The sequence below is a fragment of the Bombus affinis genome, chromosome 14 (assembly GCF_024516045.1).
Source record: "Bombus affinis isolate iyBomAffi1 chromosome 14, iyBomAffi1.2, whole genome shotgun sequence".
Lineage (NCBI taxonomy): Eukaryota > Metazoa > Arthropoda > Insecta > Hymenoptera > Apidae > Bombus > Bombus affinis.
The window spans coordinates 2,373,820-2,401,663 of NC_066357.1; the positions used below are offsets into that span (position 1 = coordinate 2,373,820).

The 27,844-nt window shown below is 33.9% G+C and overlaps 3 protein-coding genes across 10 annotated transcripts in view; 2 read left to right on the forward strand and 1 right to left on the reverse strand.

The window, feature by feature from the left end:
• Positions 1-6: 6 nt before the first annotated feature.
• LOC126924254 (dynein axonemal heavy chain 8) lies at positions 7-21,898 on the forward strand. Its single transcript, XM_050738541.1, has 61 exons — positions 7-447; positions 515-736; positions 824-925; positions 988-1,134; positions 1,241-1,515; positions 1,769-2,108; positions 2,180-2,406; positions 2,697-3,181; positions 3,582-3,741; positions 3,823-4,010; positions 4,234-4,361; positions 4,644-4,824; positions 4,917-5,254; positions 5,346-5,509; positions 5,649-5,903; positions 5,990-6,230; positions 6,465-6,664; positions 6,750-6,921; positions 7,153-7,298; positions 7,571-7,709; positions 7,788-8,018; positions 8,116-8,321; positions 8,544-8,764; positions 8,980-9,265; positions 9,381-9,519; positions 9,601-9,821; positions 9,930-10,113; positions 10,173-10,313; positions 10,610-10,957; positions 11,086-11,275; positions 11,758-11,903; positions 11,977-12,175; positions 12,285-12,403; positions 12,473-12,809; positions 13,280-13,550; positions 13,628-13,828; positions 13,927-14,172; positions 14,400-14,718; positions 15,052-15,278; positions 15,345-15,567; positions 15,635-15,811; positions 15,887-16,054; positions 16,126-16,341; positions 16,423-16,560; positions 16,727-17,023; positions 17,095-17,250; positions 17,538-17,693; positions 17,752-17,887; positions 17,979-18,130; positions 18,196-18,449; positions 18,565-18,993; positions 19,075-19,351; positions 19,427-19,613; positions 19,675-19,936; positions 19,994-20,233; positions 20,309-20,476; positions 20,542-20,683; positions 20,747-20,936; positions 20,995-21,116; positions 21,177-21,338; positions 21,396-21,898. Exons 1-61 carry the CDS (start codon positions 253-255, stop codon positions 21,519-21,521), a joined length of 12,915 nt encoding a protein of 4,304 aa, XP_050594498.1. The 5' UTR covers positions 7-252; the 3' UTR covers positions 21,522-21,898.
• LOC126924252 (uncharacterized) lies at positions 14,606-27,465 on the reverse strand. 7 transcript variants are annotated; one of them, XM_050738538.1, is made up of 5 exons: positions 25,173-27,465; positions 24,332-24,427; positions 20,483-20,581; positions 16,240-16,307; positions 14,606-14,732 (listed from the first exon to the last, which is right to left on the reverse strand). In XM_050738538.1, exons 1-4 carry the CDS (start codon positions 25,292-25,294, stop codon positions 16,301-16,303), a joined length of 324 nt encoding a protein of 107 aa, XP_050594495.1. In that variant the 5' UTR covers positions 25,295-27,465; the 3' UTR covers positions 14,606-14,732; positions 16,240-16,300. The 7 variants fall into 7 exon arrangements, 1 of the variants encoding a protein (XP_050594495.1); XR_007713460.1 differs by lacking the exons at positions 24,332-24,427; positions 25,173-27,465 and adding an exon at positions 21,877-21,991; XR_007713464.1 differs by lacking the exons at positions 20,483-20,581; positions 24,332-24,427.
• The window catches only part of LOC126924248 (peripherin-2-like), a 350,059-nt gene continuing 345,377 nt past the window's right edge, over positions 23,163-27,844 (forward strand). For both annotated transcript variants that reach the window (XM_050738531.1, XM_050738532.1), the window contains exon 1: positions 23,163-23,434. The gene's annotated coding sequence lies outside the window, so the exon portion shown is untranslated. The remainder of the gene's footprint in view (positions 23,435-27,844) is intronic.

Sequence of the window (27,844 nt, forward strand, 5' to 3'; positions counted from 1 at the left end):
ATATCTATGCAATGAAACTACTATTTCTATATTTTGTTTAGTGACTAAAATAGATTTAGAAAATACAATAAAATTTTACACCGATTGGGAGGCCTATCATAAGTATTTAGAATTGCCAGAAAATAATAAACAAAGTCTTACTAACCCAGAAGCTATAGAAGCTATAGAAAATAATCTTAAATTATGGATGAAAAGTATGGAACGGGTAAAGTTTATGAGTGTAGCCTTTTATTTTAATCCACTAAAAATTATATGTATTTGGATATACAGGCCATTGTTCAGAGTCAACAATTACGTAGAGAAACAGAAACAATGGGACCAAATGCAGAACTCAGCTACTGGAGAAGATTGCTAGCTCGTTTTTCATCAATTATTGAACACATTAAATCTCCATTTACCCAAAAATATATAGATTTTTTAAAAAAAATAAAATCGAAACATATAAAAGTATGTTTAATTATAAGATATCTCTTTTTATTTGAAGCTTAGAAATTAATTCAGAGTTGATATACAGAAATGGAAATTGTTGGAAAAACACGTTCAAATGATCCAAATTCTCGCACAAGATAATGTAAAATATTTGTATGCACTAGAAAAATTTACTCAACCTTTGTACAGGCTTGATCCAACAAAAATGGGAGAATATTTACCTCCTCTCATGTATGTTATACGAATGATATACGCTACTTCTCGATTCTTTAATAGCAGCCGAATGATCACAGCAGTTTTTGTGAAAGTACTATCGTAGAAACACAATAAAAATGAAAATGTGTATCTCCATATATTCTATAAAATTCCAACGATTTGATTATCAATTTTCCAGATGACGAATCAAATGATTTTAGCGTGCAAAGCATATTTAACAGAGGATGGCAAAATAAATGTTTGGAACGATGCTAAATCAGTCATGATATCCAAGATAAAGGCAAATATTAATTAAACAAAATTCTAAGTAAATCGATTTACTACAAAATCTTTTTATTATAGGATTGTATTAAACTGTGTGAAAAATACTATGAATATTACAACGAAATGTGCAAAGAGGTGAGAGAATCTGCCGATGAAAAACCTTTCGAAGTATCAGAAATGTATGTTTTCGGAAAATTTAATACCTTCAAAGCGAGAATAATAAAAGTCAGTGATAAAATATTTAAATCCTACTATATATTATATTAAAATCCTATAATATAATCCTATCATCTTGAGCAAAATCAAAAAAAGTAAATTATATATATTTCAGATCATGGACGTTTTGCAAACAACTTTAACGTATCTAATTCTTTATAATTCTGCAATAGAGGGAATAGACGTATTCGCAAACAAATTCTCGAGTTTCTTTCAGGAAATTTCGTCCAAAGATTATGACCCATTAAATCATAGAAAACCATATTTTGATTCTGATTACGATAACTACAAGAAAAACGTGGCAGAGACAGAGATAGAATTACGGAACTTCTTTTATAAAAGTGTATCGGAAACGCCAAACATAACGGAAGCTTTGAGAGTAGTGGCAAGGTATCATTTTATATAACATAACGTATCAAAATTGAAAATTTTCGTCTGATCTTATAATTATGAGATGAATGGTATATCCATGTCAATAGTGTCGGCAATATCTTTAATTTGATTTATGCTAATCATTAAGACAATGAAGTATGATAAAAAATTTATAATTTTTAATAAAAATACGAAAAAAAATTTCACATATTGTATTATAATCTAAGTTAGTGTTAATCGTTATTACATCACAAATATACGATTTGTATAGATTCCAAAAATTGAAGTTTAAGCATCTGAGAATCGACAGAAAGTATTTAGAACTTACAGGGTTGTTTCAAAAAGAAATCGAGGATGTACGAGATAGATACAACGAAGACAGATCGGATCCTCCGATACCACGAAACGTTCCACCTATTGCTGGTCGTATTTTATGGATTCGACAGCTTTTCAGACGTATCGAAAGCCCGATGGAAATATATAAAGAATGTAGAAGAGTAATTAGCCACGATCACATGCAGAGATGCATTAAAATTTACAATGCCTTGATCAGTGTCTTTATACACTATGAAATGATATATCATAAATCATGGTATGATTCTTCAGAAATTGTAAGTATAATCGTCGTATACGATAAGATGAATAAAATTATGATTAAATTACTAAATGTTTCAATCGATAGGTTCGATTGGCATTGGCTTCGCCCTTGATAATAAGACATCCAGATACGAATAAGTATCATTTGAACTTCGATTCGTACATCATAGAGGTGATACGCGAATCAGAACACATGGCTAGGTTTGATTTGGAAGTGCCAGATTTTATACAGATAATAACATTTTGTAAAGATAAAATCTCCTCGTCGTATGAAACTGTGAAACAATTGGTTGATGAAAATAATACATTAAGGTACACTGCCTCGAATGAGAGGTACTCTGCTGACTATTAGGTCATCTAATCGTTATATTTCCATTATAAATTTTTAATGAAGCTTTAAATGGCTTATTTTTATATAACATTTTCTCTTTGATTATACCGATAAAATATACCGATAAAGTTTGGCTTTAAATCCTTAGCACTCTGTATAATAAATAGAAAATAAAAGCAGTGAAAAACATTTAATCTGTACTAGATATAGGAAAATCTATATATATAATAGGAAACGATCTTACATCCCAGATTTTTCTCCTACGTTTCAGACGAACAATACCAATATTGTTTTTGACTTTGATAAAAATCGTTCTCGTTAATCTCGAGATTGCCTTTCAACCTTGTCTATCGGTAATTACATGGACGTCTTTAAACATTGGCGAAGTATGTGACGAAATAAGGCACTCGCTTACGTCGGTGCAGATTTTTGTTAAAGAGATAAAAGATATGAAAGAAGCAAGGGTTGACGAAGTTTTCGAATCCATATCAGAAGCTGTTTTACTACAACTCGATGGACATGCAAAGACTCCTACGCAATTATTAGACGATAATATCGCCTATGGGCTTACAGTAGCGGCTGATTTGGAAATTAAATCATCAGCAGCAGAGAAAGCTGTTACGGCTATTATTAATAAGTTTATGGATTTTATAATCGACGAGACTGTTCAGGATGTTAAATATAATTGGATGGATCCGGATAAAATACAAAGGCATATCTCACAGACGAAATTGACAAAGGGAAAATACGAGCCAGGTGTCTATTTTTGATTAATTTTAATTATTTTATTACATAATTAATTCTTTAATACTTCCGTTGTATTCCGCTGCACATGTTGCAACAATTTAATTATCTTGCTGCTGGATTTTAATTGCAAATAATTATTGTGTTTTTATTTGTGCATTTCGTCTAAAAGATTTAAGAAGAACAGGATAGCGAACATTGTGTTAAAATAAATATTAATTTAAGATGGAAAGTTTTCTGATAAAAAGATCTCATCTCTTAAGAGATTAAATACGATCTACATAATGTTACTGTAAAATTTTAGTACTACAGGCATGTAATCTGTGTAGAACGTAAAAAACGTCATATTAAGGGGTTAAACATCTTGTATGATTCGCAAGCATAATGATCCATATCTATCAACTAATCGCAGGTTTTGCCCCTATCGAGAGAACACGTAAAGTCCATATAAACAAGGTGCACAATGATTGCATGGAATTATTTGCTTATTTCCATAATAAGCTCGTAGAAGCCTTAGTAAAATGCACCAAGAATTCCCTCGAATTATTAAAGAGAAAAGTCACTAATATGAGGTTCATTCGATTGCATCTATAATTTGCCGATGAGATAACGTTACTAAAAAATGACCTGTGTTCTGTTTTTTATACCTACAGCCATCTGATAGAAGATAACGAATCGAATCAGAAATCACCGATACTTTTAACAACATTTGTCTTGCAAATACCAAACATCGTGATAGTACCCCCGATAGAAGAGTTGCAGTATTATTTTGGAAAATTAGTAATTAGCTTATTGGAGAATCACAAACGAATTACAGCATGGGGACAGCGTTATACTACTAGTCTAAAGTCTGGAAGCATCGTAACAAATTTCCAAGGTTTGTTTTTCGCGGAAGAAACGAAAATAGCAAATGGAAAACATCATTAACGATGATCGTGATAGTATCGTCATTTAATAAAGCTACATATTTGCTGTTACTTTCTTTTTTTAATTTAATACTTCTTTATTGCTACAAACTCTTCGATGTTTATAATCGTATATACATTAATGACTTATTCATATAGGAGACATTGTAGATTCTGGGAAGAATTATTATCAGATCATATCAGATCACAAAGAGATAGTTCGTAGCGTAATGAGCCTGCAAGGTGCAATTTTCGCCATGAAGCAAGACGTCGATGAAATTGCCAATGTACTACTATTTTTCTTTTCATCCAATTTTAAATATACAAGCAAATCTCGGATAACATCTGAGCTACATCCATATTAAATAACATGTTAAAACTTCGAGAAAATTCTCGGAAATTTCTGTATACCTGAAATTTGCACGTATCCTGAGTCTCGAATAACACATTTTAATATCATGAAAGCGATTGATCAAGTTATCCGAGAGATGTCTGTATGTGTATGCATACAGCTGCAAAGGATGACACGTGTGACTCAATTTGAGTTATTTAAATCACTTTTTGAGTAGATCTACTTGCAGTATTCCTACATATGGTCCGAAAACAGGGACAATATCGTTCAAAATTTCGTCGATTCCGAGCCCATCACTCAGGTGATCAAAGAAAAGTTCGTGGAGTATGACAATTTAGTCGCTGAAATTCAAAATCTGCCAAAGAAACACGTAGTTGGGCCTATAGAAATTAGCATGGGTAGTAATCTAATATCTTTTTCGTCATTTTTCTTGTTTAGCGACGAATAGATAACGGACCTTTATGTATTTATGGGAAATTTGAATTTTTAGACAAACTGAAATTAGCATTCCTAGTGGAAGCACGCGCATGGAAGATGTCATTGGGACAGAAGTTATCTGCGACTTATAAAGAGAAATTAAAAAGGATCACCGAATATATAAACGAAAAGAATAAGGTGCTGGTCAGAGAAATAAAGGACCTGGAAGACGTGAGGATTGCAATGAAATGTTTGAGCGAGATACGAGACGATTTCATATCGTTGGATATAGAATTGATCTTGATTGAGGAAACGTATACGTTAATGGGGAGGTTCGACATTTCTATTTCGAAGGAGGAACAGGATATTGTGGACAGTTTACGGTACAATTTTACAAACATGTTGAACACGGTAATAATTTATGAAAAATTATCATTCATCGCATATCGTTCATGTTATTACGCGATAATATTTTAAATAGTGAATTGTTCGATACTATAAGGCGAAACAGGTACAAGCAAAGATATGCGAAATGCAAGAGCCATTGAAAAAGGAACTGACGGATGGTGTTGCCATATTTAAACAACAAGTGATTCAGTTTGATCTCGATTTTGAGCTGAATGGTCCTATGGTTGAGGGAATACCGGCTAAAGAAGCTAGTGATCGGTATTATTTATGAATAATAGATTATTGTAATTAGAACAGAATTATATCAAAGATCGGTAGTTCTAGCGCTAAATAAATAAAAACGTAAATATCATTCCCGGTTCATAACTACTTTATTATACTTACTTGATTTTTCTAGGCTCATATTCTTTCAAGCTCTTCTCGAAGAGTTATGGGAGAAGTACGAAACTTACAGTAGCGGGGAAAGTTTATTCGGCATTGAAATAACAGACTACCCTGCTCTTCATCAAAGGAAGAGGGAAATTAATTTACTGCAGAAGTTATACTCCTTGTATTTGCAAGTGATACGAACGATCGACGGCTACTACGAGATACCTTGGTCAGACATCGATATCGAATCTATAATGACTGAATTAGCCGATTTTCAGAATAGGTCGCTACAAGTTCTACTATTTCTTGATATTTTGTTCATTGTTATGTAAGCACAGCACGTAACTTGACTTTACAATTTTATATTAGATGTCGGCGATTACCAAAGGCTATGAGAGACTGGCCAGCTTATATCGAGCTGAAGAAGAAGATCGACGACTTCAACGAGACTTGCCCATTGTTAGAGATGATGGCTAATAAAGCGATGCAAGAAAGACACTGGGAAAGAATGTCGAAGTTGTGCAAATACCACTTTGACGTCGAGTCGGAGACTTTTACTTTGGCTAGCGTGATGCAAGCACCTTTATTGAAGTACAAAGATGAAGTCGAGGTATGATTTCAATCGAAACACGTAATATCTATCTCTCCTAATTAATTATTACTTATTACGTATTACATGTATATTACAGAATTATTTATGTAACTAGGTCATTTCATAAATAGAAGATTTCTGAGAGCTATGTTTAAAGCAATACAATTGTTTTTGATGAGAATTCTATTATATTATAAGAAATATTTAATAGGAAGATGATAGAATGATTTAATAAGACGATCCTTTTCGTAGGATATATGCATAAGTGCGGTGAAGGAGCAAGATATAGAGAGTAAACTGAATCAAATTATAGCAGAATGGGCTACCGTAGATCTACAGTTCTCCACGTTTAAGCAAAGAGGAGAATTACTGTTAAAAGGCTCAGAAACGATCGAGATAATATCTCAACTGGAAGATAGTTTAATGATCATCAGTTCACTCCTGGCAAATCGGTATTTAATCGATTGTTTAAATTAGGCGAAAAAGTATTTAATCTCGAGTCAATAATATTACTACAATTTATATGATATAATTTAGATACAATGCGTATTTCAAAAAGGACATACAATTGTGGCAAAATAAGCTCAGCAACACCTCCGAAATCTTAGCAAAATGGTTGACTGTACAGAATTTATGGGCTTATTTAGAAGCGGTGTTCATTGGCGGAGATATATCGAAACAACTCCCAGCAGAGGCGAAACGTTTCAATGTAAATAATCAATTCATCTTTAAAAGCTATTATCGAAGAAAATCACGTCCATGCTATTATGTTTGAAATTTCACTCTAATACATTTTAGACATCGATCCTCTCTATTTTAGACTAAAGAATAAAGTCAAGTCGAGACGATGGTATTAAAACAAAATTCACATTGGGTGATACTTCTTAAGGGTTAAATTCCAAAAATCAGAAAATCGTAAATTACATTTTAAATATTCTAGAATATCGATAAAGCTTGGGTGAAGATAATGTATCGAGCACGTGAAAACGTGAACGCAGTGGAAACATGCACAGGAGACGAAACAATGGGACAATTCTTGCCACATTTATTGGAACAGCTGGAATCGTGTCAGAAGTCTCTCAGCGGGTAACAAAACTGATCCAAACACCTCTATTATTAACCCAGCTTCGTTTCTAAAATCTTTTATGTTTCAATTACCATTCAGTTTCGATTGAAAAATCGACCTTTCTCGCATAATCTTTTTAGCATAAAATTCAGATGCCTGCACATTTTTCCCAAATTCAAGAAATTTTCTAACAACATAACAATACGATCTGGTTAAACATGGTCTAAAGAATGCAGCAGAGTTAGCACGACTCAAATTAATTAAAGTAAAATAATATATGATACTTATACAGATACCTGGAAACAAAACGAAGCGTATTTCCAAGATTTTGCTTCATATCAGACCCCACCTTGTTGGAAATACTTGGTCAAGCAGCAGATTGCCATACCATACAGAAATATCTCGATGGTTTCTTCGACAACACAGCAAGAGTAACGAAACTGTCAGACTATTTTCTCTTCTTCTTACAATTAGATTCATAGACACAACTTAGATTTCCTCAATTACAGTTAGAGTTTCACGAAAAAGAGTATGAGAGGATTGTAGCTATGTATTCGCGCGAAGGCGAGAAGGTACTAATGGAGAAGGATGTTATATGTTCAGGGGGTGTAGAGAACTGGTTGAACACTTTGTTAGCGGTTCATCAATTCTCAGTTGGTAGTGTAATCTCCCAAGGACTGCAAGCTCTCACTTACGAAGAGTTTGACGTTATACAGTTGATAGATAATTCGATTTTACAAGTAAAATTTCGATTATTTGGATAATTTAACCCTTAAGAAATAGATGAGATTTTCCTTCCTGTTTTTCTCGATTGTAAATTATACTACATTTTAACAGGTAGGACTATTAGTCTTGCAAGTTTTATGGACTCGCAACTCTGAAATAGCTCTCAATACAGTAAGACGAGACAGAACCATAATGAAGCGAACGAATCAATGGTTCCTCGAATTATTAAACAGTCTCATTGAAGTGACTGTTAAGGATTTATCGAAATACGCGAGAGCAAAATACGAGGCCTTGATTACTATTCATGTGCATCAGAGGTGTGTCTATCGTCGTGTCCCATATTACGAGAAAATTAAAACTATGATTGGAGTTTTCGAAGAAAATTAAGAATTTACTTTATAGTATTTTACGCCTTGCTCTTCTTTTCTATTATATTCTTTTGTATCGAAAATATTGAATATTAAAATATCACGAATAATGTAACCCGCTATTCGTGTACTGGTGAAACGAGCCGATAAATATCTTCACGAATTTTCCAGAGACATATTCGACGAAATGTGTCAGATGAGAGTTCGCAATGTGAACGACTTCGAGTGGTTGAAACAGTGTAGATATTATTATGATACCGAAACAGAAGATGTTCCTATAAAAATCACAGACATAGATTTTGTTTATCAGAATGAGTTTCTAGGTTGTACTGATCGACTCGCCATTACGCCTCTTACCGACAGATGCTACATAACGTTAGCTCAAGCTGTAGGTAAGACTATCGTTAAAGTGCGGGTGAAGCAAGTCTCTTTAATTAATAACTATTTTCCTCAGTCGTAATTATACAAATACGAGTTTCAGGATAAAATATTTTTAATAAGGGATATCGTCATTTTTAAATTATAGAAGAATACTTTTTCTCTAAGTATGTCGAGTCTGTTCTAATTTTCAATTATTATCAATCATTTTTTAAACTTGATACACCAGGTATGAATTTTGGAGGTGCACCAGCGGGACCAGCTGGGACTGGCAAAACGGAAACCACAAAGGATATGGGGAAAGCCCTTGGAAAGTACGTGGTGGTATTTAATTGCTCGGACCAAATGGATTTCCGCGGTTTGGGCAGAATATTTAAAGGATTAGCCATGGCCGGAGCGTGGGGCTGCTTCGACGAGTTTAATCGCATCGATTTGCCGGTTCTATCCGTCGCTGCTCAGCAAATAGCGATCGTACTGACAACAAGAAGGGAAAGAAAAACAAGTTTCCTTTTTAGGTATTCAGTAATATCAATCAGATTATAGAGTTTCAAGGATACATACGTACAGGATAGTTTCTGTTTTAAATAATTTTATAATTTAAATTACTAAGGAAATATATGTATCATACAGTGACGGTGAAGTGTACAAATTAAACTACGAGTTTGGAATCTTCATTACTATGAATCCTGGCTACGCTGGTCGCCAAGAGTTGCCAGAAAATTTAAAGATACAATTTAGAAGCGTTGCTATGATGGTTCCCGATAGACAAGTATTATCACGTAAAAATAATACAGCTATAATATAAATGTTCGATATAAATTATTGCATTGATAATTATTCGTTCGTTTAGATTATTATGCGTGTAAAATTGGCAGCCTGTGGCTTTAAGGAGAACCTTCTACTAGCACGAAAATTTTTTACTTTGTACAAACTATGCGAAGAACAATTAAGCAAACAAGTGCATTATGATTTCGGTCTGAGAAACATTTTATCCTGTTTGCGAACTCTTGGTGCGCAGAAACGGGCGAATCCCACCGATTCTGAAGAGACTACCTTAATGAGAGTTTTAAGGTAAAATAAATCCATCAGTTACTGATACTGGAAAATGTTCCAATGGAAATCAAAGCTCTGGCCTTTATCATACAATAAAAAAGTTCTATCTTCACCGTGATATTGCAGAGACATGAATCTATCAAAGTTGGTAGACGAAGACGAACCCTTGTTTATGTCTCTCATCGAAGATATGTTCCCAGGAATCAAACTCAGAGTTCAAACATACAAGGACCTGCAGAAAGCAATTGCAAATGCAACTGCCGCTCTTGGCATAATGAATCATGCAGAGTGGAATTTGAAAACAATTCAAGTAAACTTCGCAATTGAACATCCAGTTATTCGAAATAATAATACTCCTTATATCTCTAGTTATACGAAACGTCTTTGGTTCGTCACGGTTTGATGGTGCTCGGACCAACAGGATCCGGGAAAACCATGTGCATGTGGGCTCTTATGAAAGCTTTAACAGAAATGGGCATGCCCCATAAAGAAGTCAGAATGAATCCCAAAGTTAGCGTCTTCCCTTACACCGACCATAATTTTTATTACTAATCGACCAATCAATTTTTTCGTTAATGTCTAAATAAGATTCTGAATAAGCTACCCGTGCAATAGCGCATTACCATTGCACGTATTTTTGATAAATTCTACCACTATTCTAATCGATGAATATACGTATATTAAGAAGTTGAAAAAGATCTTATAAAATAAAATAATCGAGAATATTCTGTGAACAATGCATTGGTGTGTTTAGTAAGTAATTTGCAGCAAACGAACTAAATTTGCTAACGAAACAATTTCCTTAGGCCATAACCGCGTCTCAGATGTTTGGTAGACTGGATGTAGCGACAAATGATTGGACAGATGGAATTTTCTCTACTATATGGAGAAGATCGACACAAACGAAGAAAACAGAAAATTTATGGATGGTCTTGGATGGCCCTGTGGATGCTGTATGGATTGAGAACTTAAATTCGGTGCTGGACGATAATAAGACATTGACTTTAGCGAATGGCGATCGTATAATTATGGCGTCGAACACTAAATTGGTCTTTGAGCCAGATAATGTCGATAATGCATCGCCAGCCACGATATCCCGCATGGGAATGGTGTTCATAAGCGCTTCTGTTCTAAAATGGACCCCGATTCTACAAGTAATTTCAAAACTACATATTTCTTACTATTTCTTGTACCTAAGCTTTTAACAGCTTTGTTGTTGATACATATTTTCGGCTGTGTTTTAAGATGTAACAGTATTCAATATTTTTTTATTAATACTCAGGGGTGGTTCAAGACACAACCGCCTGCGCAAGTGGAAGTGTTGAATAATTTCTTTAATAAAATTTACAACGATGCTCATACCTTCGTTCAAACGAAGCTTCCGACAACAATGCATCTTTTGGAAGCTCTTTATATAAGGCAATGTATCGATCTATTGGATGGTTTGCTTGGTACAAATAAAGATACGGCTAGTACGTATTTTTTATCCATATACTATATCGCTCATATCAGAGTAAGAACAATATTTGAATTTAATCAAAAGTTCAAAAGTAATAACCAATTAATAATTAAAAATGACACATTTTTATGGGATCGGTAGGTTAAAAATTCAAATTAAATATCTATTAAAAAGCATAGGAATAATATATTTAACCATTTACTACGTATGTATTATGCATATTATGTATATTACTATATTTATTGTTTTTTAATATTATTGTCTGCATTACATCGAATCTTTTTCTATCAGAACCTTCTTCGACTAATTTGTAATTCATAAATTAAGAAATCTGGAGATAAAGTTAATAAGATAGGTTTGTCAACTAACAAACTGGTTCTGCAAAATTCGACAATTACATGTAATTGAAAAATCTATCGGACCGAAAACTTTTACACACCTTTGCGAATATAGTTTATTATGTGAAGGGATTTAATTGAAATGTACGTGATTCAGAAACACTACCAGAGTATCACATCGAAAAGATATTCCTATTCTCGCTAATGTGGAGTCTGGGAGCGGTATTGGAATTAGACGAACGTAACGCATTGCAGGAGTTTCTACTTAATCATCAATCGAAATGTAATTGGCCAAAATGCAAGGTAGTACTATGCACATGGGATTAATTGATATGGAAACAAGCATAATTATACCGTGAAATAATGGTTATCGTAGGAAGATGAAACTATCTTTGAATATCTGGTGTCAGACGATGGCCAGTGGATTCATTGGTCCGAAAAGGTCCCAGAATTTATTTATCCTCCGGACGAAGTTTTAAAATATTACACTATTTTAGTCCCTAACATAGACAATGCAAGAACCTTATTTTTGATCGATATCATTGCAAAACAAGGAAAAGCAGTGCTGCTAATAGGTATCAATCATATCACTGTGATACCTATCACACATATCACGCAAGCTTACTTTTTAAGAGATTAGTAATTTATTAATCATTAACTATTAAACGACTCTACTAATCATAGGAGAGCAAGGAACGGCAAAAACAGTCATGATCAAAAGCTTCATGTCCCATTACGATCCAGAAGAACACCTGTTCAAATCTTTTAGTTTTTCATCGGCATCAACCCCTAATATGGTTCAGGTAATTAACTCAAAATTCGGAAAATTAGTATAGACGATAAGTCACGAAGTAACGGAATACTATTCGTAGCGAGTGTTTGAAAGCTACGTCGAGAAAAGGGTGGGTACCACTTATGGACCACCAGGTGGTCGGAAAATGACCATTTTCATCGACGATATAAATATGCCTGAGATAAATGAATGGGGTGATCAAATTACAAACGAGATAGTTCGTCAACTGATGGAGTATAAAGGATTTTATTCTCTGGATAAGCCAGGTGATTTCTGCATTATACAGGATATTCAGTTGTTAGCAGCTATGATCCACCCTGGCGGCGGTAGAAACGATATTCCACCACGGCTCAAGAGACAATTCAATATTTTTAACTGTACATTACCATCCAACAAATCTATGGACACGATTTTCAGTAAGAACATATAATTAGCGAAATAATATATAGACAGATGCTCTAATTAAGCATTAAAACAGCTATTAATGAATCTCTATGTTCCATGTAAATCTTCTTCAAATTCTTGTAATAACTCGGTAATGTTTAATTATAATATGCAATATAAATGTAATAACGATAATGGCAAGGTTACATCGCGTAGATTACATCGACAAATTTAAATTACAAGACAGTTTATTTTTGATAGAAATGATACGACGCATTCAAAGACAAGAGATTTATAAATAACTTCTTTATTTGTAATTTTTGTTTCAATGCATCGTATCATTCCTATTAAAAATAAACGATACCACGTTTATAATTTACCAATACGTAGATTGACTAAACTGGGATTAATTAATTTCTCTTTATTAATTATTGATTCTGTAATTATCGAAGCTTTGGTTAGGGAATTACCAGATTAATAAATGTTTTGAAAAAATGTTTAGGAAGTATTGGACAAGGATATTTCTGTAATACTAGATTCGACGAGAATATTGTAAGCTTTCTGCCAAAATTAATACCTTTGACGAGAGTTCTATGGCAGCAGACTAAAAGTAAAATGTTACCAACGCCAGCGAAGTTCCACTATATTTTTAATTTAAGAGACTTGTCACGAATATGGGAAGGCATTCTCAGAATAGAAAGAGCTGAATGTGATTCTAGAAGTAGACTATTAAAACTTTGGGAACACGAATGTACTCGTGTGATTGCAGACCGGTTGGTTATCATACGAGTAAACTGAAAAAATTTTTTCAATAAACTACAGATATAATTATATTCTTTATTGCTATTAGATTTACGAATAACGAGGACACCCAGTGGTTTAAAAGTACATTAAGAAAAACTGCAGAGAAAATGTTGGGTTCTGATTTTAATTTCTATATACCAGTCGAAACATATTTCGTGAACTTTCTACGCGAACCGCCGGAACCTACTGGAGATGAACCGGAAGACTTCGTTTTCGAGGCGCCAAAGATTTACGAAGAGATTCCAAGGTTCAATTTTACTTAAAAAACTTAATTCACCAGTTCAGCTTACTCCAATAACACTAATCAAGGATTCGAATGTTAACGGAATAAAAACCTCTTTATAGTTATGAGGATGTGATTGCGAAAGTTCGACAAAACATGGATCAATTCAACGAATATATTCGGGGGATGCACCTGGATCTAGTATTCTTTCACGATGCTTTGGTGCATCTGATTCGAATATCGAGAATCCTGGGTGTCCCTCGAAGTAACGCGATGCTAGTAGGTGTTGGAGGATCAGGCAAACAGAGCCTGACTCGGCTGGCCTCTTTTATTGCTGGTTTTAGTTTCTATCAAATTACGTTAACCAGGTATGTAATCGCAGCAAAAGAATTTCTAAATGATTTTTAGACCAGAGTCCTCTTGTACAACTGAATTAATCAAACAAATTTACAGTCTATAAGTATAATTATAAGTATAATTTACAGACTACTAATTTAATTACTAATATTATTAATTGGTAAATTATTACCAATATTATTATATGAATCGTGGTATTTTTACTATCTCATCCTTGTCTATTATTCTTTCTGTCTAGGAGTTATAGTGTTACAAGCTTATTGGAGGATTTACGAAAAGTGTATAGTGCAGCTGGTGTAGGAAGCAAAGGACAAACGTTCATATTTACCGATAATGACATAAAGGAGGAAGCTTTTCTGGAGTATATTAATAATATCTTGAGCGTTGGTGAAGTTGCAAATCTATTTCCAGCAGATGAACTTGATGAGATTTTGACGACGGTGACGCCTATGATGAAGAAGGATGATCCAAGGCGACCACCCACTCCGGATAATCTTTACGATTATTTTCTGTCACGTGCGAGAGATCAGTTACATGTGACCTTGTGTTTTTCACCAGTGAGTGATTTAATCTGTAAATTCATGTAAAATATAATGAAATCGTAAAACTTATTAACTATCTAACAATATAACAAAATAACAAAGAATTCAGAATGAACGAGTTAAAAGATAATTGTTTCGTTACTGTCAGGATCTCTTGTCTTTTCTGTTATCAGATACAAAATTTTCAACTTTTTAGAAGAAATAGATATTAATAATTGTATTAGGTACGATAACGATTAAAATGTGAAATTTATTTTACTATTTTTTGACTACACCATTAAAGGGTTAATTGAAGAAAGAATATCATTTGTGTGTTTGATAAAAAATGTATTCGTATATGAATTGCAGGTTGGTGAGAAGTTCAGATCACGAGCATTGAAATTTCCTGGTCTTATATCCGGTTGCACCATGAACTGGTTCTGGAGATGGCCAAAAGATGCTTTGTACGAAGTCAGTGATCATTTCTTAAAAAAATATAAAGTAATGTGTAGTGCAGAGGTAAAACAACAATTGATGGAAGTTATGGGAGACATACACCATGATGTGAATGACGTTTGCATGCAGTATTTCGATAGGTAATGTTACGTAAATTAATCTTAATTCATTTTCATATAGATATACATGATCCTTTTTCTGAACAGATTCCGAAGAGAAGTATACGTAACACCAAAATCATTCTTAACATTCCTAAGCGGATATAAAGTACTTTACAAACAACGTTTGGATAATATTAATATCCTCTCGTATCGTATGAGCAGTGGTTTAAGTAAGTTAATCGATGCTGCAGGCCAAGTCGATGAATTGCGTAAAGTTTTGGAGCAAAATCAACAAGAAATCGCTGAGAAGAACGTGCAAGTCGAAGCTGTTCGTATATTTTTATATTAATTATAAAACTTTAATAAAATTTAATAATAAAATTATTATTTTGTAGATTTTAGTTACTGTGAATGAAAAGAAGAGCGAAGCGGAAGCGGTGAAAGCACAAGTGCAGGTTTCTAAGGACGAAGCTGAAACTATCTTGAAAGTGATCGCGAAAGAAAAAGCGGTAGCAGAACAGAAATTGAAAGCTGCAGAGCCTGCTTTATTGGAAGCAGAGGCTGCCTTGCAAGTCGGTTCCTTTTATATAAATTTAAATTAATTAGACACTTTAGGTTTTAAATGACAATTTTGTGATATATTTCAGACTATAAAAGCTGCTGACATTGCCACAGTAAGAAAACTAGGAAAACCACCATATTTAATTACTCTTATTATGGATTGCGTGTTAATATTGTTTGGAAGAAGATTGGAACCAGTTAAACCTGATTACGAACGACAATTTTTAACTCCTTCGTGGTCTGAAGCTTTAAAAGTATTTCCATCGTTATTCTATTATTCCATTATTTAATACACATAAATTCTTTATTACTTTACGTATTACAGGTGATGGCTGATACTAGATTTTTATACAATTTGCAAAATTTCCCAAAGGATAATATCAACGCCGAAACCGTCGACTTAATGCGACCATACTTAAATTATCATTTGTATACTTACGAAGCTGCGAAGCAAGCTTGCGGAAACGTTGCTGGTCTCATTCAGTGGACCATCTCGATGGTTACATTCTACGGAATAAATAAAGATGTTCTTCCACTAAAAGTACTTACTCCTTACTCACTTCTAATTCAAATCATTAAGACGAAAGAAACAAAATCTCTATAAAGAATTTTTAATTTACAGGCGAATTTGGCTGTGCAAGAAAGTAAATACGAGAAAGCGAATCGAAACTTAATGGAAGCTGAAAGTGTCTTGAGAGAGAAAGACGAAGATTTGAAAGTGGTACAACAAGAATTCGATGCTGTGATGGAAGAACGTCAAGTAATTTATACTTAAAATAAATATACTGCAAGAACTCCTATGATTTATCCTTCCTTTTGATCTTCCCTTTTAGCACGTATATTTTTTCTATTTTTCCCCCTCTTTTCTGTTTTTTCCTTCCTTTCTCATAATTTGTGTGTTTCTTAAATAAAATTTATCCCTTCAGAAAATAATCGATTTAGCAGAAATATGTCAAGCGAAGACAGACACAGCCACAGCAATGATCGAGGGACTTTCTGGCGAAAGAATAAGATGGACGGAGCAAATTGCTATCTTTAAATCGGAAATAGATCGTCTAGTCGGCGATGTATTGATTCTAATAGGTTTCTTATCATATTGCGGGCCCTTCAATCAAGAATTCAGAACTCTACTGCAGAGACAATGGTTTGATTTTATCCAGGCTCGAAAGATTCCGATTTCCCTCGTAATAAATATTACGGCTACTTTGACTGATACTGCTACTGTAAGTGGAAAATTAACTTAACAGGTGTTAGTTATAGAATGTCGTTAGAGTATGGTATCGATATTTTAAAGATTGGAGAGTGGAGTTTGCAAGGTCTTCCAACGGACGATTTGTCCATTCAGAATGGAATTATAGTAACGCAAGCAACCAGATATCCCCTCTTAATCGATCCTCAGCTACAAGGTAAAGCTTGGATCATGAAGAAAGAAGAAGAATTTCAATTGCAGGTGAAACTTTTTTTTTCCATGTTAACCCTTTCACATTTGATTAATTAATTATTAAATTGTTCGAAAAATTCAATTTCGATGAATGTATGTATTTGATTTCGCTAAAATTCATCCTAATATTCATGCAGTATGCCTTCCCTACAAAAAGATCAAGAAAAATGTGTTTCTATTATCAGTAACTGACAAAGTGAATTTTTTTTCTAAAATACATGAATATCCTAATCTTGAAATAATTTGTATAATTTACTTATTGTAGAATGTTAATGCATTTTGATGTTTGATTTTAGGCAACGTTACTCACACATAAATATTTTAGAAATTATTTGGAAGATTGTGTTTCTCTGGGTCGTCCATTGTTAATCATCGACGTAGGAGAAGAATTGGATCCTGTTTTGGACAATTTGCTGGAAAAGAACTTTATAAAGATAGGAACTTCTTTGAAGGTAAAGCACTTACATTCAAATTGTTTTAGAAACGGATATATATCGATAATTTTTATAGGTAAAGTTAGGCGATAAAGAAGTGGATATTCATAAGGATTTTAGACTTTACATTACTACGAAGTTACCCAATCCATCGTATACGCCAGAAATATTTGCACGTACTGCTATAATTGATTTTACTGTCACTATAAAAGGTAATTTTCAAATATAAATAATTAGATATAATATAATATAATGTACATATATTTATCAATTTTCTAAATAAATTTGCATATAAATTCGCAGGATTGGAAGATCAGTTATTAGGAAGAGTAATCCTAACAGAGAGAAAGGAACTTGAAAACGAAAAAACACAGTTGATAGCAAATGTAACTGCAAATAATAGAAAGATCAAAGAATTAGAAGCTAATCTTCTACAAAAATTGACGACCGTAGAAGTATGTATCTTATTTTACTTTACTTGTAAATGTTAATAACTGTATCATATTTTGTTCGTTTTCAGGGACCTTTGATAGAAGACGTAGAACTAATGTCTGTACTAAATATCACGAAACAAACAGCTGCCGAGATAAACGAACAGTTAAGCATTGCAAAGGATACAGAATTACGAATCGATTTAGCTCGAGAAGAATTTCGACCAGTAGCAACACGTGGCAGTGTTTTGTACTTTTTAATTTGCGATATGTCTTTGGTTAATTGCATGTATCAAACGTCGCTCGTTCAATTCTTAGAACGTTTCGACCTTTCTATGGAAAGGTATACGTATATAGTATAATTTAATTTAATTTAAAGAATATATCTATTTTTTCAAATATATCTTAATTTGTAAGGAATTATTAAAGTTGAATACAAAATTATTCGATCGATTTAGATCTGAGAAGAGTCCAGTTAATCAACGAAGAATCAATTTCATTATTGAATACCTCACATATGAAATCTTCAGGTACAAAGCAAGAGGTCTTTACGAAATTCATAAATACATGTTCATCTTATTGATGACGTTAAAAATTGATTTACAACGTGATGTTATTTCTCACGATGAGTTCCAGTATTTTATCAAAGGCGGTGCAGCCTTGGACTTAAACACTGTTGCACCAAAACCTTGCAAATGGATTACAGATGTTACTTGGTTAAATTTGATTGCACTTTCTGCCTTAAGACAATTTCAATACATTCCTTCTCAAGTACCAGCTTCTGAAAAGGTTTGGAAGCAATGGTTTGATAAACCTACTCCGGAGGAAGAAGTGATACCTGATGGTTATAACAGTTTAGATACTTTTCGACGTTTATTGTTAATTAGGTTGTCTTAATGATCATTCAATTTAGTTTCATGTATACAGATTAAAAAGTATCGTATGTAATGTATTTAATGAATTTTTAGGGCATGGTGTATTGATAGAACACTATCGCAATCAAGAAAATACATATCAACTTCATTAGGAGAAAGATATGCAGAGCCTGTAATTACTCTTTTGGATGTAATGCACGGTGAATCAAGACCAAATACTCCCATGATTTGCTTCTTGAGTATGGGTTCTGATCCTACACCCAGTATAGAACACCTCGCTAAAAAATTAGAGATTATGTGTAAAAGTATCTCAATGGGACAGGGACAAGAAGTTCATGCAAGAAAATTGATTCAAAGTGCAAGCACTGAAGTTAGTTTTTATGAAAAATTTAAGAGAGATTAATACAGGTGTTAATGTGTGATGCATTAATATAGTAATTTATAGGGTTACTGGGCATTGTGTCAAAATTGTCACTTAGGTTTGGACTATATGCAAGAATTAGTTAACTTCATTTTGGAAATGGAGGAACCACATTCAAATTTTCGTATATGGATTACCACAGAACCACACAAGGACTTTCCAATATCTCTTTTGCAAATGTCCATAAAATACACTTATGAGCCTCCACAAGGTAAAGGAAGAATAATTCTCTAATTTCTTGTTTCTATATTTTCCTTCATCCTTCATGTTAGGTGTGAGAGCAGGTTTGCTTGCCACATATAGTGGAATGAGTCAAGAAATGTTAGATCAATGCGATGCTCCACAATATATACCAATTATATACACAGTATCGTTTTTACATACTATTGTGCAAGAGAGAAGAAAATTTGGACCTCTTGGTTGGAACATACCATATGAATTTAATCTATCAGATTGGCTGGCATCTTGCATGTTCATTAATAATCATTTGAGTGATTTTGATGTAAAACAAGGAATAAGTTGGCACACGATAAGGTAATACAAGAGAAACATTTCTTTTAAAAACAATTTTAAATGAAAACACAATTTTAGATACATGATAGGAGAAGTGCAGTATGGAGGTCGTGTTACAGATGATTATGACAAAAGGTTGTTGAACACATTTGCAAAATTATGGTTTTTAGATGCAATTTTTTCAGAGGACTTTGTATTCTACAAAGGATATCCTGTTTTAGTTTACAAACAAGTTACAGACTACCTGAAAGTAATTGATGAAATGAGTTCCATAGATCCACCACAAGTTTATGGTTTGCATCTTAATGCAAACATTACGTAAGAACATTTTCTCACAATATTCCAGCTGTAACTATATTGAAAGGAATTTATGAGAAATTTATAATACTGCAGATATCAAGGTAATACTACACAAGCTGTTTTAGATACTATAATATCTGTACAACCAAAGGAAGCAGGTGTAGGTGGTGGTGAATCTAGGGAAGTAATTGTATCTAGACAAGCAAAGGAAATGTTAAAGAAATTGCCACCAAGTTATGATCCATTTGAAGTAAAACAAAGGTATACCTCAATAATATTTCTAAATGATTGTTTCCATCAACTGATTCAGAGATATTACTTGACAGATTGCGAATATTGGGTGCCACTGCACCAATGACTATTTTCCTGAAACAAGAGATTGATAGAATACAAGTAGTTATTACATTAGTGGACGTTATTTTAAAAGATCTTTTACTTGCTATAGAAGGTGTTATTATAATGAGCGAGGTAATTTTTTTTATTAATTTCATATTAAACATTATAAATTCATCTCATGCAAATAATGTTTAGGAATTGAGAGATGCTCTTGATAATATATATGATGCTAGAGTACCAAAAGCATGGAGAGCAAAATCATGGGAATCTACCTCTCTTGGTTTTTGGTATACTGAACTACTGGACAGAAATAAACAATTTTCTTCTTGGTTGCACACTGACAGACCTGCCAAATTCTGGATGACTGGATTTTTCAATCCTCAAGGTACATAATAATTTACAAATGAAATATAATTGCAAATAATTGAACTTTAATTACATAGGATTTCTAACTGCAATGAGGCAAGAAGTAACAAGAGCTCACAAAGGATGGGCATTGGATAATGTAACTTTACATAATGAAGTTTTACGGTATACAGCAGAAGAAATTAAAGTTGCACCTCAAGTATGTTAATCATTTTGTGAAATCATATACACATTAACAAATAACTGTTTTATGTACTAGGAGGGAGTTTACATATATGGACTATTTCTTGAAGGAGCTGGTTGGGATAGAAGGAATAATAGATTGTGTGAATCAGCAAATAAAGTTCTATATGTATTAATGCCTGTCATTCACATCTTTGCTTTATATAATATTCCCGATAAAGACCCAAAATTATATCAGGTAGATATATTTGTATCAAAACCTTTAAATTTATTAATTATCTTTTAATATTCACAGTGTCCAGTGTATAAAAAACCACAAAGAACCTATGTGCTATTAGTTACACCACTTTGGTTGCAAACAAGCAGACCACCAGAATTCTGGATCTTGCGTGGGGTAGCTCTATTATGTGATATAAAATAAAAGTATTTGTATCTCTTTTCTCAAATTAACATGCTTCAAGTGAATATATAATATGATGCAAATGATTCTATGAGATTTATGTGATGTTTGTTATTAGACAATACTTTTTATAATTATTTGATTTTAGAAACTACCAGAAACTATAAATAAGGAATCTAATGGAAAAATATAAATTCTATATACATTTCAGAATGATTTCAAATTTTAGCAGTATAATCATGATAGTTGTATCTCATTATAGTGGAAATAAAGTTTCAGAATGTTTTATATAATCCATACAATACATACATAAAAATTTTCTACAGTAAATGCACAAATATTTTGTTAAGCTATTGTAGGTACGATTAATACTTACATTTTACATTTGATCAAAGTCGTCTCACAATTATCATTGTTAAAAGAATTACCGCTGGGAATTTATACATGTCGAGTCTTGAAAACTCGTGGTGGCACCTCGTGTTCTAAATTTTCTGAAATGTGCGCGAGCGCGCGCGTAAATTGTGGATTTTCATTGATTTATTCGAGAAACTTCCATGAACAGTGTAACGAATAAAAATGTTGGAAACTTTCGAATCGTTGAAAATTTTCAAACTCAAAATGGCTAGTGAATTACCGTCACTTTAAATCGCAATGAAAGCAATCCTCGAGTTCGCTGGGTTTCGATATTTTTTTTCGATATTACATTAAACAATAAATTAACGATATAATGAGGCGCAATAAAATATCAAGAAAATTAATTGAAACAATAAAGCATAAAAGTAAAATAGTTATCAGTACTCGCGGCAGATGTTTACGACATTTCCCGCGCGGCGAGAACTAATATTACAATTGAAAGTTTGTTATTTGTTTCCACTAATACGTTTTACTTATTGTATTTTTAATATCGTGATTTTAATCTATATTGCCAACAAGAAATAGTTTAAAACTAAATTTATTTGCAATCTGCATATGAATTTAAATTTTATTATTTTATTGTATTTGTAATTGTCGCCAATTATTGCTTTAGGAAACGATAACCAATTACATATTAATATATGTTATCAATCAAATGTAGATGGGTATATAAAATATAATTTATTTCTATAGTAAACATTTAGTTATTTTTCATAAATATAAAATTAGTAAATGCATTAAAATTTTCTAATATTCCCCATTTATTTTGCATTTATTTAGTTTTATATTATTACAGATTCAAAATTATGTTGAACTGCGCATCCCTCACCTTTCCACCAATCACGTAGCATCTTTCATATTTGAAAATCTTGAAACAGTATTGTGTCGGACGTGTAATTAATATGACGTAATGTGTGGTGGCCCGTTTGATTTATAATATAATCGTAAAATACCGTAGTTTTCTAAAAGTATTTCAATTTTATAACGTTTGTGTTGCAACTGTTCTGTTTGTTTCCGTTTTATTCAATGAAATTATGAGATACAAGCGGATATTCAAAAAGTGTTATGTACGATTATAAATGTTACATTCGTTCGCAATCGTTGTATGTGTGTACGATAGCATACGCGTTACGCGAGTGCGAAAAGGTGCTAATGAGAGAAATTTTTTCCGCGTGCATCCGATTGCATTCGTCGGTTTTCAAAGTATCATCGTGTAATCCGCTCGATATATCTCGTGTCTCTATCCACCCTCGTGCCTCCGTTAATAGCAGGCAATTTCGTGTTCCCTCGGCTAACCCGTGTAATTGAGCCAATGTGTGTTAATCAGGAGGCGCCTCATTTGCCACGGGGAATAGTCTGAATTGCTTTTGTTACCTGAAATATCTTGCTATAGCGTACGGTTCGCGTATCGATTTTTAGAAATCCTGGCGTATTTGCAGAAAGGAAAAGAATCCCGAGAAACAAAAGACCAATTAAACAACGTTCCTTTCATCATAGAAATCATCGTTTCATCGTTTCTGGTGAGTTGATTTTGCCACGCTTTCTTATTTCAATCTATTTTATCATGTGTTTATACGGATATAGATGCTTTGATTTAAAGAAATTAAGAATATCTTAATTTTAGAAGTAGGATACTCGTATTCACGATTGTACTCATATCTAACAATTTCCATAATGGCGTATTTGTATATATATTATTCTAACACACAGGGATAAATTCAAATGCGCGAACCAATAGGTGTCGTTAGTTATTTCGCAAAAACTACGCTAGCTGTCGCCACTTTCAATATCTTGGTTAAAAATACATATGTGGAAGGAAAAACGTATTATATTTAATTCACCAGTAATTGTGATTTACGTTATCGAGCGCCAGAGGATGTAAAACTATTTGATAATAAAGAAGTAGTGAGGATTCCATCTATAATACGTATATGTTGGCGAGAGTAAAAATTGTTATTAAAATATAAATGATTAAATATTATTACAACATAAGTTAGTATTATCTATTCGTAAAATATGTGCTCTTCGTACGCAATATTATATCTTATTATTAATCATAATTTAATATCTAATTTAAAGGGAATAGAATACAGCATGTAAAAAATCGTCAAGAACATTTAACCGCGTTGTTTGATTATCGATCAACTTTATTAATTATTTTTCAAAATCAGAGAATACTATAAGTTATGACAATGCATTGAAATTAATTAAGACAAGGATAAAACTTTCAAACGATTTTGTCAGATTTATATACTAGTTTAGAGATATCTTTCAATAAATATATATTAAATGTTGTTAGTCATTGAAGATTGCACGAATGTCGTAGAACTCGTACGAGCTTAAGTTCGTATCTGAGCTCGAATAATCATATTTGAACATTGAACTTATTATCAAAGGAACCAAATCATACGACTTACCAATCGTAGCACGCATGATTGGATGAGTAGATCTCGTTGCCTTTGATTTGATTGCACGTGCTTCCTCGAATCCATGAACACGCTTTGATTCCTTGGCTTTGAGAGGACATGAAGAGTTAAATTCCATTCGTAGTCACTCAACAGTGCGGAAGACACTGTGTTGGCACTGATTTTATACGTAGTAGTTAAATGAAAGATGTATTTATTATTATTAATATAATTAATATAAGATTTATTATTTTATATCGATTTATACATTTTCTTAACCTAATTCTAAGCATATACCAATTATTTATGGTTACTCAACAATTATTTATTAAACATGTAAATTTCTTATGCTTTTACATACACTACTATGTAATATAAAATTACGTTAAAGTATTCAATGTCACGACTTTCGTTATTTTATTTAATAACGTCTGTATGCAATTTTGTATTTAATATATGGCAAAATTCCATTTATTTGAATCTGTCGCGAAACAAACACTTCATATAATAAGATCTTACTGATCTTCCTTATTAACATCACTATACTACTCTTAATATTGTTACTGCTATACTTAGCAAATCGCGGAGAGTTTAGGAAACATGGCGATTTTTTTCGAGGTTGGCATCTCTGAACGTGAGCTAACGAAACGAAATTTCATACAATCACGAATCATATCAATTCTATCCTCAGTGTGTGCCTTACGCATAGATATAGTCAGTATCTACATTTCCTGAAGCATTGTCGCTTATTAAATGTTCACGGAAACACATAGGAATTCCATTTGATGGAAATTGTGTACAAGTTGGTCGCAGCCTCGTCACACGCTAGCCAGGGAATATTAATTTTACTTACCTGGTGCGGTTTGCGTTACGTTGGTGACTCGAACGACGAACTTTAACTAACAGAACATGATTGATATTGTGTCGTAGAACAAGTCCAGGCCCGTAATCCTGGCTTACGGACCGCGGTTGCATTGTCGTCGCAACCGGTAACCGACGGAAGTACGCGTGTTAGCCTAAGACACGGCTGATTTTCAAATTAGACTTCCCGTAAGCGACGAACTCGAAATTGAATGGAAACATGTTGGAATACGAATTGGAATGGATGGGTTTGGCTAGATTATGCGCGGTCAATAGATCCGTATGCGAGTTGTGCCATACCGTGTTTTGAATCAATTAAATTCCCCGGATCCAATAATCCTCGTTGGTGTTTGTTCCTACGGTAATTCGTAATTCGTAATCTTCTTGTTCGAGATGATTGATACCTACATCGATGTCTAACGTCTAAGGAGAAATTTCAATTTTTCTTCTTCTTTAATCTACACGATTAAATAATATAGTCTTTCGTGCGTCATCGATGTCGCGTGGATACAGCAGTTGTCCTTAACGAGTTTAACGATCTTTTATTTTCACAAACAGCTGGAGATTTCCTAATTTAAAGCGATTGCTTGTTTCGTTCGACGACATTCGCTGGACCCACCTTCTCCGGTTGCAAACATCTCCGGTAAATAAGTCGGGTAATGTCGGTGTCCGTGGCACTTTCTTCCGTCGCACTCGTATCTTGTTCGAGTCTTATCTTTTTCTCGGGCAGTCGTCTCGCGTGCGCCATAAATCTTGGCAAACTTACGTATGCGGGACGACCACTTTTCCGGTCGTTCTCTGTCTAGCGCACGAAGCTATCGTTCGAAACTTCCTCACACACACCAAATACAGCCGCCACGAACATTAGAAAGCGGCTCTCGGGCGAGTTCCGCACTCTGCTTCACGATATAGACATAGAACTTCTCGAATCCGATTCGAGAGAGGTTTCCAGTTTTCCGCTGGTACGTACACACGGCCAAACAGCGCTGGACAATAATCGTGGCGACCAAGCAGTGCAAACATCGTGCATGCATGCATAGGTCGCACAATGCATGCCACGAACAGTGGACTGGTTCGAATTCGTCGTCAGACGCGGATGTTCTACACTGGCTCGTCAAAGCAAATCCCAGAACTACGGTTAGAGATTCTAAATAGTTAAGCCGGCGTTGATCGAACTTGGGTATGGATGAACTCGATAACTCGCAACGGAGCTGCAGATTATGTCACGTGGACGGTCGGAGTATGCTTCAGACTCGGGTAAATAGATTGTTGGACCGCGTGCGTAAACGATTGCATTCCACGTTGTTGATACTGTTGTGGATTCTAATCCGCAAGTATACGGACACGATGTGGGCTTGCCTCGCTACAGGATATTTGCTTTAAGTTTCGAAACTTCGTGTTTAAGGATTCGAGGAATCGTTTTGTACAACGAAAGACGTCCGCAGACATAATGGTATTATTTATAATATGCGTGGATAAATTGGTTTCAATGGCTAGTACCTCGTGGATAGAGATCAATCAGCATGTTATTTGTATCTTTCATGGCAGAAAATTGAATTAGTTAGGTGTATATAGCGATGAGACGAGTTAATACTTTGTATAGTCAAATGTATTTAAACTTATTCGCAGCATAGAGTTAATTGTCGTTCGCTCGGTATTGCTCGATATATGTATACAAGATAATGCTTACGTTCGCTCGATACTCATTCGCTATAAGAATGCTCGATACTGGTTGTTCTAAAGATCGTATTCGTTTATTTATACTGGTCGAGGGAGTAAGAAAGTTTAAATTCGACTTCGGTTGACGGTTGCACGTGGCGGCGATATTGTTTTGTCCGGAGTTTGTTTATCGTTACGTTTCGTGCGTTAAGACGGTGCCAATGTTCCGAGGCAAAACAATATGAGTCGCTCTCGATTCGCATCGTCCTCTGACTAATGTGCCGCTACAAGTTCGATACACAAAATCGTAAAGAATTACGAGCAACTTACGTTGTAATAATTTATTTAACTCGATACGCGATACGATGAAATGAAATTAATTCACCATACCTAACCTAGACCTAATAATTTACCTCTTCCAATCTCGAATCCTTTTCTACGCCCATCAAATTAACAAGCAGATACGATCTAGTCACAGTTGGTAAACTGTTTATTCATCCACTTAACTTCATCTCGAAAATTTGCAAAGCGTATCATAAGAAAAACAGGGTTGAACTCGCAAAGTTTTTCTCGCGGATAACGCTAATTGGCTGGCTGGCCAACAGTGTGTAGAAAAGAGCAGCGGGAGAAAGTTGGGAAGGGGTACGCGTCGGTCCTGCATACGAAACGAGTCGAGATTAACCGACGCTGTAATTTAGCTAGCATTCACTTTTTAGGAATCAGGATAGACTGATTCAGGAAGCGAAGGCGAACCACCCATCGACGACTGTTCGTTTCTGCTTTGATAGGTCGAATGAATTTTTTCATTTCGCGTGTAGTTCGATTCACTGTACCACGGAGAACACTTTCAGAACATGACTATGCTGTTGCAATAAACGAGTTCCTTGATTACTTGGATCCTTTCAAAAATCTATCTATATAATGCATTTATCTGCAGCAACGGTTATATCATGATTAGCTGAATTTAAATGGATATTCACCTGTTGGTTTATGTAACCTTTAGAT

Bases quoted from the DNA above. Each gene is read 5' to 3' on its own strand.
- LOC126924254 (XM_050738541.1), top strand. From the start codon at position 253: ATGTATTTGGATATACAGGCCATTGTTCAGAGTCAACAATTACGTAGA. The intron at 8,765-8,979 runs GTAAGACTATCG...TTGATACACCAG, and splicing joins AACGTTAGCTCAAGCTGTAG to GTATGAATTTTGGAGGTGCA. The intron at 11,276-11,757 runs GTACGTATTTTT...TACGTGATTCAG, and splicing joins TACAAATAAAGATACGGCTA to AAACACTACCAGAGTATCAC.
- LOC126924252 (XM_050738538.1), bottom strand. From the start codon at position 25,294: ATGCAACCGCGGTCCGTAAGCCAGGATTACGGGCCTGGACTTGTTCTA. The intron at 24,428-25,172 runs GTAAGTAAAATT...GTCCTCTCAAAG, and splicing joins CGTAACGCAAACCGCACCAG to CCAAGGAATCAAAGCGTGTT. The intron at 20,582-24,331 runs GTAAGTCGTATG...CTCTTGTTTCAG, and splicing joins AATCATGCGTGCTACGATTG to GAAAATAGTCATTGGTGCAG.